This window comes from Phocoena sinus, chromosome 18, assembly GCF_008692025.1.
Source record: "Phocoena sinus isolate mPhoSin1 chromosome 18, mPhoSin1.pri, whole genome shotgun sequence".
NCBI classification, from domain to species: domain Eukaryota; kingdom Metazoa; phylum Chordata; class Mammalia; order Artiodactyla; family Phocoenidae; genus Phocoena; species Phocoena sinus.
The window spans coordinates 4,476,379-4,489,626 of NC_045780.1; the positions used below are offsets into that span (position 1 = coordinate 4,476,379).

At 50.8% G+C, this 13,248-nt stretch overlaps 1 protein-coding gene across 2 annotated transcripts; it reads right to left on the reverse strand.

Moving 5' to 3' along the window:
• Positions 1–497: 497 nt before the first annotated feature.
• Positions 498–12,711, reverse strand: GPR12 (G protein-coupled receptor 12). Of its 2 annotated transcripts, none has more exons than XM_032611493.1 (2): positions 3,598–3,813; positions 498–2,887 (listed from the first exon to the last, which is right to left on the reverse strand). In XM_032611493.1, the coding sequence occupies exon 2, from the start codon at positions 2,870–2,872 to the stop codon at positions 1,868–1,870; it is 1,005 nt and encodes a 334-aa protein (XP_032467384.1). In that variant the 5' UTR covers positions 2,873–2,887; positions 3,598–3,813; the 3' UTR covers positions 498–1,867. The 2 variants fall into 2 exon arrangements, with proteins under 2 accessions (XP_032467384.1, XP_032467383.1); XM_032611492.1 differs by lacking the exon at positions 3,598–3,813 and adding an exon at positions 12,664–12,711 and having other exon boundaries at positions 1,745–2,887.
• Between the last annotated feature and the right edge of the window lie 537 nt (positions 12,712–13,248).

A 13,248-nucleotide genomic window follows, 5' to 3' on the forward strand; every position in this document is an offset into this window, starting at 1 on the left:
CCTGCATCGGCAGGCGGACTCTCAACCACTGCGCCACCAGGGAAGCCCTGAAGAATTTTTTAAAGGTTGAGATGGGTCATCCAGTTCTGTGGACTGAAAATCCTTTCCCACTTCTGAAATGTTTCAACCCTTCTCCTCTACCGTAAGTGACATACGAGAGGAGGCGCGGATTCAAGTGTAGGCTCGATTCACACTCGCGCTGCCCTGGGAGGTGCTCTGGAGAGAGGGCTTCAGCACGCAGGCTGCCAGAATGGACCTCAGACCACCGCGGGCACAATGTTTGGGGCGGACCAATGAGGTTAACTGATTACAGATGATTCCCCAAGGACCCTGAAATACTGGTCTTCCAACATCTGAATGGGTTAAGTTGATGGGCTGTCCAGAAATTCTCCCACTGGTTGTATAGACACAGCTGTAAGTACACTGCAAGTGGAGGGAAGGTATCTGTGTCCAAAACATCTGTCTGTGCTAACACAAATGACGATCAAACACAATCATTATACGGTATGTTTAAAATTAATTCTTCTGTATCATTTCCTTGCTCTCTGAAAACAGGCAATATAGTTTTTATTGAATTTAAGTTGCTTTCTGGTGAAGAGAAAGAAAAGGGGCTCAAATTTAACTTTTCATGAACAGCCATGTGGTCATTCTGCTTGTAAACTTACATAATGTAGCTGATATACATCACAATCAGATATGTATGTTATTTACTCACAACTTAATCAGTAAAGTAGGAGACCACTTGTTTCAAATGCATTGACACCACAGACAGTATGAACCAGAAATACTTGGTCTACAATATGTAATACTATTTGTCTCAACCAAGAATAACTATTAATACATTCTTAGATATAGAGAAATGGGAAGAGTGATGCTTTTCATATTTTGTGATATAGCTTTACATTAATTATTTTTTGGAATATACTAAAATCAATTTAATCCACTTTGAATAATGTTATTAATTTTTTTCTTTTGTTTCCTGAACACAGACTGTAGCTTAAAAAACTACCGTGGTGTACCTAATCAATCCTACTTCATATGTAAATCACAACAAATTTCATATTTCATTTTAGAAGGACACATGGAAAAACCATATTGAAAAGTGACTCACTTGATTCTGGATTTACATGGCAACATTTGAAACCAGTGGTCTAGCTGACACAGGCAGCCATGCAGAAAGAATTACAACCATCATAGGAGTACCAAAATAATTTTTGTGAACAGTAATTGCTGAAAGTAAAGAAAGAATGGAAAAGAATGGGTTCATGGTTTCAGTGTTGGTAACTTATTACTGAGTTCATGTTAATAAAATCATGTCCCTTCCAAACATAAATCATGTAAACTATTTCCACTGGCTTCAGAGTGATTGTATTGTTAGATACATGCAGCACTGAAAATCTACCTTGATGTTAAAAAAAAAAAAAAAAAAGGTCTGGAAAAAGTAATGTCTCTGTTCTCCTCAATAACTCAGTTTTATTTTAAAGTCCAGGTAAAAACTCTGGGACCAATTTACTTTTTATAATTTCATGGCCATGTCATACCCCTTCCTTTCCCCACCCCCCCGCACTACCAGTCCTCCAAACAATATGAAACAAAAACCCTGCCTCCAAATAAAATACTTAAAAAAAACACAAACCACCCCAAACCGAACGAAATTGTATCGAGCAAAGAACTCAATTGTTTTCAGAGGGTGAAAACACTGGTAACATTATTTTCACTTCAATCACTTAACTTATCTAAATAAACGTTTCAAAGTGCTCCTGTGGCTTCAGAGAGAATCCAACAGAAAGAATTTAAGGAGAGCATCTCAACCGCTCGGCCAGGCAGTGGGAGTGCTTGGTAATGCAGGCTCCTAAGTGGAGTGCCGCTACACGTCGCTGGGCGACGGCGCTCTCTGCGAGAGGCTGGACGGGACGCAGCCGCAGCAGATGAGACAAAGCGCCTTCTGGATCTCTTGGTTTCTGAAAGCATATATGACAGGATTGATGATGGAGTTGTAGGTGGCGGGCAGGAGGGTGGCGTAGGTGTAGATGGAAGGGTAGGTGTAATCGGCTATCAAGGAATAGAGGGTGAAAGGCATCCAGCAAGCAGCAAAGGTCCCCAGGATGATGGCCAGGGTCGAGACCCCCTTCCGGGTGGTCACGTAGTGCGAGGTGGCCAGGAAGTGGTGCTGCAGGGCTATCTGGTGGGCGTGCCTCATCACGATCTTACAGATCTGGATGTAGAGCTGAAGCATGAGCGCAAACATAAAGAGGAAGGAGATGGAGAGGATGGCGGCGTTGTTCTTGGTGAGGGGTCTGACCACGCTGCAGGTGGACTCGTCTTGGAGGCAGTTCCAGCCCAGGATGGGCAGCAGTCCCAGGCAGATAGACGTCCCCCAGAGCATGATAAGCATGATATAGGTAAACGTGACCGTCCTCTCTGAGTGGTAGGTCAGAGCGTAATACAGGGAGAGGTAGCGGTCAACAGTGATAGCCAGCAAGCTGCAGACAGAGGCTGAGAAAGAGGCGACAATCAGTCCAATGGTGACCAGCTTGGTGGCTTCTGACTGCAGCAGGTAGGCGAAAACGAAATTGATGATGAGTCCAATGCCGGCCAGCAGGTCTGCAAGCGCCAGGCTGCCTATGAGCAGGAACATGGGTGCCCGCAGGCTGGGGTTATGGAAGATGATAAGGACCACGATGGCATTTTCACAGGAGATGAGGGTTCCCGAGGTACACAAGACAATGTCCCACGGGTTGACAACCAGCTCTGGCTCTGGCTCCACACCAGGAACCTGGGAAGAGACAGCAGCCGAGACGTTCCCCGCAGCTCCGGCATCTAAATAATCCCGAGGCAGCCCGCTTACATTGACCTTCAGGTCTTCATTCATTTTAACCCCCGTCCTCTTCAACGAAAAGACAGGCTGTTTAATGTTGAGATACAGCAGGGTGACAATCCAACATCACGCAAAACCCACACGAACAGAAAGCCAGCCCCTACTCAGATACTACACCCAAATGCCACAAGCTTCCTGAATTACAAACTGAGAGGGAATAAAACAAAAGCCAAAGTCTCCGTGGCTTAAAACCCACCACACCAAAAAAAAAAGCCCTTTGGCGCTGGGGGGAACACAGGATGGGATTTGCACACACGAGCGTGAGCGGGGCGGGCACACGCGGGACCGCGGCGGACGGTTTGCTAAAGTGCTGGGGACACACGTGAAAATCCGTCTCGCGTGCTGCAAAAGGAGCCTGGCACCGGGGCTGCCGCTTGGGGACCGCGCCACGGCGACAGGTCACGAGCCGGGGCCGCCCTCCTCGGTGGAATGTTCAAAACTGCCCCCCCCCCCCGCCCCCGCCAGCCGCCCGGCGCGCGTGCACACACTCACATCCCGGTCAGAACAAAGAGGGTCCGGCCTCCCCCGTGCGCACGGGGCAGTCGCGGCAGGGCCACGAAAGGCGGGCGCGCGCGATGGAGGTGTGGACAGACACAGAGACAGACAGACGCCCATGCACCACGGCCGCTGCCCTGGCGGCGGGGGCGCGGCGAACGCGAGGGGACTCACGGGGCCCCGCGACAGGCTGCCCGCGGGGACGGAGGCATCGCGGGGGTCACCTTGGCGCGCCCAGGCCGGGGGGCTCCTCCGCTGCTCCCGAGGCGCGCGGGCGACCCGTGTGGCCTGTCGGCGCAGGGCCCGCGGGGCGAGGGGCGGCTGCCGCGCTCGGTGCTCGGCCGGGAGGGCGGGGGCGCGCTCCTCGCCAGGTGAGCGGCGGCGGCAGGTGAGCTGCGCGCTCGGCTCGCGCGCCCGGCTCTCCCCGCCCGGCCGCCCGGCCGCCCGCTCGCGGCACGCGCGCGCGCCCCCGCCCCGTGCCCGTCCGCGCGCGCGCCGGCGCCGCCGCCGCCGCCGGAGCCCCGAGAGGCCGGCGCGCGCCCCAGGGGTCGGGGCTGCGCGGGGCGCGGGGCGGCGAGAGCCCCCCAGCGCCCTGCGGGAGCGAGACGACCCAGAGGCGGAGAAGTGCACTGTCACCCTCGCTGCCGCGGCCCCTCATCCCACCCCGGCTGGCGGTCGGGGCTTGCACCGCGCGGGGGCGGGGCAGCGCTGCCCGGGAGCCCGGTGACCTATTTCGTTCCTGAGGTCCCCCTGCGGAGTCCCATTCTCCAGCGGCCCGCTTCTCCACGCCTCTCTCTAAACTGCTATCTCCGTGGTCAATAGAATTGCTTAGGGTGGTTTTTCAGGATCAGCAGTGGGGATGGATACCGGGCGAACAGGTTAGGGAAGCAGATCTTTGAAGCAGGAAAATGCTCAGCCAGCTGTTTCAGAATTGCCATTGACCACATTGCATTCGGATCCCCAAGAGGCCCCCTTCCGTGGGTGTGTCCTGGACTTGGCTTTCTAATTACCATTCCCAGGAAGCATTGGCTTGACTGGATTTATAGGGAGCTGCTATGTGAATCATCATTAACGTCGTCAAATTGCACTTATTAAGTGCTCCTTGAGCTGTGTGTTCAAATGGAAATCATTTACTGAGTTCCTACAGAAGCAGAGTGCCAAAACCCAGTTCATTTAGGGACTGAAGTGGCCGTGCTAGTTTATGTTTTCATTTTAACGCATCAATAGTTTCTAAGAGTAAGAACCTGATCGCTGTCTGCTTTTACGAGCCTGTCTCCCCTGGATACAAAAAACAGAGCACCTAGATCTTAAGTTTAAAGATGCGAGAAGGAAAAGGCGTGATCTTCTGGTCTTTTCCCGTCAGCAGTGAAGGTTTTCTCTACTGCCTTTCTCCACAGCGAGGGAGGGGGTCCTGTATGAATAAAGACGGCCTGCAGGGCACAGGACCCTAGAACTAACTCCTTCCTACAGGGGCGTCATCCTCTGGCTGGCCGGTCTTCCCCTGGGGCTCACTGTCATTCCTCACTCCAGCCCTGCAGGCTCATCCACCCCTGACTCCCCCTCCTTCTCCCTTCTCCCATCAATCAGCCCCTGACTCTGCAAGATCACCCCAGCTCTCTCTGCACGCCAGGTAGCAACTCCCAATCAGCAGCTCCGGGGTGGGGCCCAGATTCTGCATTTGCAGCCCTCTCTCCTAGTGATCCCGATGCTGCTGGCCCACGGACCACACTTTGAGAAGCAAGGTTCTACAGAGTTGTAGGAATCGCTTGCACCTCATGGAGAGGCATCGGACACCGTGACTGCCAAAGAACCATGCTAAGGGCTGGGCATACAAATTCAGTAAGACGTGCTGTCTCTCCTCACAGGCATGTACAGTCTGGTGGTGACAGACAGATAAAAAGGAACAGTAATACCAGGCAGCAAATGCTGTAATGAAGAGATGTACATCTTCCTCTCAATTTCTGTGATGATTCAAAGCATTTTTAGAATAAAGCGATGGAAAACCGTCATTTAAACAAACACATAGGGCTTCCCTGGTGGTGCAGCGGTTAAGAATCTGCCTGCCAATGCAAGGGACATGGGTTCGAGCCCTGGCCCGGGAAGATCCCACGTGCCGCAGAGCAACAAAGCCCGTGCGCCACAACTGCTGAGCCTGTGGTCTAGAGCCCGCAAGCCACAACTACTGAGCCCACGTGCCACAACTACTGAAGCCAGTGCGCCTAGAGCCCGTGCTCCGCAACAAGAGAAGCCACGACAATGAGAAGCCTGCGCACCGCAACGAAGAGTAGCCCCCGCTCGCCACAACTAGAGAAAGCCCAGGCACAGCAACAGAGACCCAACACAGCCAAAAATAAATTAATTATTTTTTTAAAAAAATACATATAGGCTTTTCAGTATGACACAGTTCAAACCACGTGCCAAAATTTTAGGAGCCTCACATCAGCAGAGCAGTTTAGGGAAAGTGAATGACGGCGCCAACCAGACATCACTGTTGTCAATAACACGGAGATGGACCCTGACCTACAGAGCTTACAGCAGTGGGACTTCTTCCCTCTTTAATGTGTTTGGGAAACAAGAAAAAAGAATGGAGGCTTGGGAAGGGAAAGGGTAATAGGTGGATGGCAGAGATATGCAGGTTTTTTGCAGTTTTGAGACCCGGGAAGAGTTAAAAGAAGAGACTGAGAAAACTCACTCTGGGGTTGGATGTGGCTAAATGGCAGACACCCGGGAGCCAGGGGCCAGGGCAGCTCCTCCGATTGCCAGGGTCAGCCATGCATCCACAGTCCTGCTGTTACCCCTTCCCCTTGAAAGATTGCTTGTGACAAAAAGAAGGATTTAAACTTTACTCCAAATTTCTATGTTTATCGGTGTATCTGTTAGGACTTTTGTTGCCAAGGGGCAGAAACGCAATTCAGACCAACTTAATTTAAAACGGATGTTGCTGTCTGGCATGGCTGGGAAAGGTCCTGGAGAGGCTCAAGGCAGAGGAGGGGGAACTTCAGGAACAGAGTCCCACCCGTGTGCTGAGGCCCTCGGTCAGCCCCCCCCTGACTTCGCCAAACTCAAACGGTCCTTTCCTAGACCAGCATCTCCCGTGAAGCCATGAAAGTGCCCCCAGGCCGCCCCAGGCTGGCACGCTGAGACCATCTTCCCAGCTGGAGAGAGGAATTCCCACGGAGGACTCTGGCCCGGCCTGGTGTGTGCCCAGCTCTGAACCAACCGTGCGTTCTGACCGGATGAGGTAAGTCCTGTGTGGAGTCCTGCAGTGAAGATTCCGTCTGAACTTGGCCGAATGAGCATTTCCTCAGAAGAAAAGAGAGGTGGGACGCCAGGCAGTGAGATCCCGAAGGATGTCCTCCATGGCTTGGAATTCAGCGGATCGGGAGGTTTTGCTTGGCTTTCAGTAATGAGCGGGGCTGTGTTCTCCATTCACCACCACACCCCCGCCCATTACAGGACACTGCAGGAGATACCATCAGTGTGCAACGTTTGTTGCCTTTTAATCGCTTATGTTCATTTTTTTTCTATAAATTTGGCAAGAAATTGTGTAGGAGGTAAAGCATCTTCCCTCTCCTTGACTCCTTTAGCAAGACCAAGAGGTGGGGGGGTGGGAAATTTACACCCCAAATTCTGCAAGGTGTGTACACGGGGTGTGACAACATGTAGCTAGAAGCGCTCTGGCAGCGGGCTTGTGAACAGTGAAGGAGAGTGACTAGCTCTGTGTTTTCATCTCTGGATGACGCCGCCTAACCCAGGGTGATATGGGGGCGGGTAATCGACGCATACTTCCCTTGGCAGTAGAGCCGACCTGTCCTAACTCTTGATCATTCTACATTTGAGCTCACATTTCTGATTGCTTTTATAGTCAACTGAGTTTACGTCGATTACGTAAGGTCAGTGACACCCAGAAATTTGGATTTCATGGGTTGGTAAGTTTCCTCACCAGCAGTAGCAACAACAAAAAGAAGAGACTGGCCTGGGGGCTTTTACTTTGCTCCATAAATTCATTTAGGCAAGCAAACTTCTAACTACTTTCATTATTATTTCATAGGAAAAAAAAGGCATTTTTAGGCTTTAAAAACAGGACATATCTCAAACGAAAGGATCGGGCTTTAAATGAAATACATCTTGTTTTATGAAAATTCACTGCAGTGTTCTGACTTTTTTCATTCTGCCCCAGCTGGGTGGAAACTACCAGAGCCCAGATTGGTTGGGGGATGGCTCTTGAGAACCACTGATGGACGCAGTGATTTTGTAGCCACTCAAAGGGAGCCTAGAAGAGATTGAATACTTTTGGTCAAATCAATAGGGGAAACGTACAAGTCAAGTTTCAGATTGTACAAGTTTTCGTTTAGGCACCCAGGTTACCCAAGTTTTGTTACTCGCCTCTCCAAGCTGATGGCCTGTGTTTCTGGAGCACCCACTGTGTACCAGGCTCTGAACCACGAACTCTTCACTTCACCAGAATTAGAAAACACTGCTGCCAGCATGTTGGATGTTGTCACCACGGGAAATGGTCAGCCAGCTTCCTCCCATGAATCCTCACATAGTGACATTCATTTCTCTGAGGATTTACCCTGGTTTGGGGAGCTTTATATTAACCAGGCTGATGTGTTTGCGTAAAAACGCCAACTATCATATAATAAATATTTACGGTCTCAGAAGCCAGGTATGAGCAGACCCGGGTGCCCTGGAGCAAGGAAACAACTTGCCTCTGTTTCCTGTTTGTAAAATGAGGATGTTAACAGCATCTATTCCTAGGACTGGTGTGAGTGTGACACGGGATAAGGGGCACGGTGCACTTATCCCAGCCTGGCAGAAAGCTAAGGTCTGTCAATGAGGGTTACGATTACTGGTGTGGCCACTGTTAGCCCATCATCTCCCTGTCCTCCTGTGTGTGCGGGGATCCACGGGAATCCTGTTCTCTCAGCTGCATTGGCCAAATGCCTTGGCATCCTCTTTAGGGCCATTACTCACAAAATACCCAAAGTGTCAGGAAATTCTGTTGACTTTACCATCAAAATACACCCAGAATCCATAACTGCCCAAACTTGGAAGCAGCCAAGATGCCCTTCAGGATGTGAATAGAAAAGTAAACTGCGGCACGTCCAGACAATGGAATGTCAAGAAATCAGTGCTAAAAAGAAATAAGCTCTCAAGACATGATATTAATGCATTTCATTAAGTCAAGAAACCAGTGTGAAAAGGCTACTTCCAACCATTCAGGAAAAGACAAAACTATGGAGACAGTAACAAGATCAGTGGTTGCCAGGGGCTGGGGGAAGGATGAACAGGAAGAACACAGAGGATCCTTAAGGGCAGTGAAACGACTCTCGTTGATACTGCGATGGTGGATACATGTCATCCATTTGTCAAAACCTGCAGAAATTATGACACCAGAGTGAATTCTAATGTGCACTGTGGACTTTATATGACGTGTCAGCGTAGCTTCATCGGTTGTAACACGTGCTCCACTCTGCTGGGGATGTTGGTGGTTGGATGGGCCTCAGTCAGCGTCTCCGCCGTGACCCAAGAACTCCCTTCAGAGGGACGTGTTCTTTGAGACACACCCGTCTATAGGGTTGGGTCTGAGGCAGGTCCTGCTCGCTTCACAACCCTTTGGTGTTTCTCAAATGACTTGCCTTGATGCCAGTGGAGGGATAAATGGCTTAGGAGCTGAGTTATGTTCCCCCAAAATTGGTATGTTGAAGTCCTAGCCCCCAGTACCTCAGAGTGTCTCTGAATTTGGAGAGAAAGCCTTTAAAGTGATGATTCGGTTAAAATGAGGGTGGGCCCTAACCCCATACAACTAGTGTCCTTATAAGAAGAGGAGATTAGGACACAGACTCACACAGGGAGAGGGAAAACCATGTGAAAACAGGGAGAAGGTGGCCGTCTGCAAACCAAGGAGAGAGGCCTCAGAAGGAACCAACCCTGCCCCTACTTTGCTCTCAGGGTCAGAGCCTCCAGAACTGAGAGGAAATGAATTTCGGTTTTTTTCAGCCACCCAGTCTGTGGCACTTTGTTGGGGCAGCCCTTGCAAACTAATACTAAGTATGAGCAGGTGGACAGAGTCTGACAGGAAATCGAACGCTTCTGGGCGGCCTGAAATGGGTCTGGAGCAGAGCTTTCCAAACTGCATCAAGGAACATCACTGTCCACAAGACGCCAGTCCAAGGCCGAACAGCGTGCCAGGTGCTGTCGACCCCCCACCCCGCCCCGCACGTCCCCTGGCCCCTCAGGGGACGCCAGGCAGCTTCCAGAACCCCGCACGTGCACCTCCAGCCTGAGGACCTCCTCTGGTCTAGAGGCCGCTTCGCCACCTGCGCCGCAGGTCGGCAGTGCCGGGAAGTTCATGCCCCGGAGCACGACGGATGGGAATTGTACAAGTATCCCGCCTCCCTCTCTCCTCTCTGAGTCTCAGCACTACCAAGTGGCATAAATTTTTTAGACTGAAGAAGCCCCCGCAGCCCGGAGGACGTGGGAATGGCTCTGTTTCTGCTGCCCACCCGGTTCCGGGCACGCCAATGCCCGCAGCTCGCGAAGCTCCCTTTATATCCTGTTATTGTTCGGAGGTGTCGGCCTCAACCACCCCAGTTTGTCTCCTTGGGGTTTAACCAAGTCCCCGGTGCATGTCTGCCTCTGACTCGCAGCAGGATTAAGCTCCTTACTCACGAAGGGAAGGTATTTGTCAGATTGCGTGGCCATGACAAAATGCCACGGACTGGGGGGGCCGAAACGGTGAAATTTTATTTCCTCACAGCTCTGGAGGCTGGACGATCAAGGTCCTGGCAGAGTTCAGCTTCTGGTGAGGATCCTCTTTCTGGCCTTTTCACTAAGCTCCCCCATAGCTTTCCTCGGTGAGCGCACGTGTACATGTGGAGACAGCAAGGAAGCCCTCATCCTCTTCCGGTAAGGACACTAACCCTATCGGATCAGGCCCACACTTATGACCCCATTTAACCTTAATTACTTCCATAAAGGCCCCATCTCCAAATACAGCCACACGGGGGCTAGGGCTTCAAAATATGCATTGAGGGGACACAGACGTTCAGTCAGTTCATTACAGGTAACTTGCTTTAAAACCCTGCTCGTTGCTCTATTCTCTCGCCTGTCTCACTTCTCTATCCCTACCAACGTTTCCTGGGATCACACCCAAGATAGATTACTATACTAAATCTTTGTCTCAGGGTCTGCCTCTGGGGAATCCTAACCAACACAGAAAAGCTGAACGCCGTTAAGTCCTTCTAGGAAAATTACAGCACTTGGTAGCACGTTAGAGGCTCCGAGAAGTCTTCCCTAAGGAAGCATTTCACTGAGTTGCACCCAGGGCTTCACAAACTATCTTAGCCTGGGATCTCTTTCTTCACCCCCTTGGAATGCCCTTGAACACGTCCCAGAATTTATTTGGAAATGTTGCTATAGGGTTGGCGAACGTCAGATGTGCGTGCGGTTGGTTTATTTTAGGATTGTTGCTGGAATGAAGGCTGAGGGGTGAGGTCTGGGAGGACCCGCAGGCTGATGGAGTCTTCGGTGGAGGAACGTGTGTGAGGGCAGAGGTCGGCGTCCGCACGTGGCAATACTGGCCATCAGCACTAATAATTCATCCAAAGGCACTGGGTTAGAGGCCATGATACGAAGCCCCAGAAGACATGGGGATGTGACTCCTGCTGTCACCGGGATCACAGGGTAGTGAGGGAGAAAGGGGAGCGAGCCGCAATTGCAGCGGGGTGACCTATGACATGATCCCCATCGCGCGTGCTCTGTGCCTGGCCCCGGGGACGTTAATGATGAAGAAGAGAAAGGGTCATGTACCTGCCCTGGGCTGAGCCTCTAGAAGCTTCAGAGATGCTGAAACCCTGGGTGTCGGCTGCGGGACAGTGTTTTATTCATCCGTTCCCAGGTTTATTAGAATTTCAGTCAGCCACCTCCGTGGCCACTAAAAACGCCTCCTACGTTTCCCCTGAGACGAATCAGATTCAATGATGGTGAGATAATATCTCCAGTTCAACATCGAACTGCATGTATTCATATTCCAACCACTTAAAAGTGTTACTGGCGGGCTAATATTCGTCCCATTAAAATTAAGTGGCATGAAATTTGAATTAGCTCAATTGAATTCATTTCCTTCTCGAATGTATTTATCCATGACTCAGAGGACTCTGGGCAAAGGCCATCTTGGTTTCCTTCAATAAGACGCATTCGGCTCCGCGCTCCCTAATTTGGAGTTTGAAAGTCCCTCCGGGCCTGGAGGAAGTGGCCGCCTCCTCCCGCCATCCTTAATCGGTTTAGCTGGAACCAGGGATAAAATGGTACCAGCTTCACAGAGTCTGCTTTCTGAGATGACGTTAATGGACGCACATGAAGCCCTTGGTGCAGGGCCTGGTACACAGCAGGTGCTCATGACATGCTCAGGTACTAAGATGTTGTCGTCACTCCTGTGAGCCTGCTTCCGTCCAGACACAAGGACTAAATACCAGAGGGTTGGGCCAGGAGCCAGGAGATTCTTGTCCTTCGCTTGAGGGTGCCCTAGGCCTTGTTTGTTCCTCTGTTCCAATTTTCTGATCCACAGAGGCAGCCACACCTTTCCAGGTTGGAGGACGTGCTGGGCGTGGCTGCAGATGAGCCTCTGGGGCTGTGGTTTCCCAGCCTCAGCCAACTGAAAGCTCATTTAGGACCCCAGGAAATGAGGACAAGAGTTGGCAGATTTTTCAATCACACAATTGCTTCAAGGTCTCAAAGGCAAGGTCTACGCCGACTTTCCTGGTTCAACCCAGTCCCCAGCTGTGTTTTCCAATCCCGGGATTTGTTGTCCAGCGCAAGGTCCGGGGTCCCACTGGACGAGCAGAACGTTCCCCTCTGCATCGATCGCCATGCTGGAGGTCCCAGAGCCTTTAACAATGCAGGAGCTCAGGGATTCACAAACCTAAGTGTCGCAGTCATAGAAACTCCCAACAGCAAATTCACACACATCAGCCCTTCCAGTTACCGCTGAGCGACAGGCAGTGGAGGAAAGGACCCATCCCTGCCCTCCCCACTTCCATCTCTTCGCTGCCCATGCCTTTGACCTTGATTACGTACCACTGTGCCCACCTCTCATTTTCCTATGCGTCCTCAGGGAGTCAAATTAATCTCAGTCAACGAGAATTACCACCCTGCCAGAATTCTCAATCAGAAAGCAGGTTTTTTTTTTCCCCACTGGCCTTTTATAAGAATGTGGCAAATGACAAAGATAAGATGACATTTCACTTTCAAAACGGCAAATACATCCCAGCGTATGCTGGGCTTACCTCGACTCAGCCAGTTCGTTGTTGAGAATCGTAAACAGCAACAATGGGGATGGTGGTTTCCAAACTGTTTTTGAAATTTATTAGCAGGTTCTGAAGTCAGTGAGCAAAGTTTCCTAGAAAATAAAATAGAAGAAAAAATTAAAATGTATCACAGAAGAGTAGGTGATTTTCATTAAACTTTGTGTTAAGCCTATATAAACATACTCCGAGAACCAATCATCTCAAATGTGGGATGCAGTCAGACAACGCGATGGACACCAACGTGGTCCATCGCCATCATTTCTCAGGTGAAGACATACAGGTCCGCTTGGATTAACTGCTCTGCTCTCACTCTCCAGCTGCGTGTTGGGGAGAGGCTGGGCTCGTCCTCAGCTCACTGACCCACAGCGTTCTCTTCTGTGGACCTGACTCTCTCCATCTCAGCATTCGAGTGCTGGATGGTCAGAGCTGTCGCCTCAGTGGCCCTGTGAGATTCTGTCATCACTAAAAATTGAGATCTCATTTAGCAACTAGTATTTATTATTGCAAGAAAGTGGACTAGGGCTTCCCTGGTGGCGCAGTGGTTGAGAGTCCACCTGCCAATGC

Coding starts and splice junctions, on each gene's coding strand:
- GPR12 (XM_032611493.1), bottom strand. CDS start 2,872: ATGAATGAAGACCTGAAGGTCAATGTAAGCGGGCTGCCTCGGGATTAT.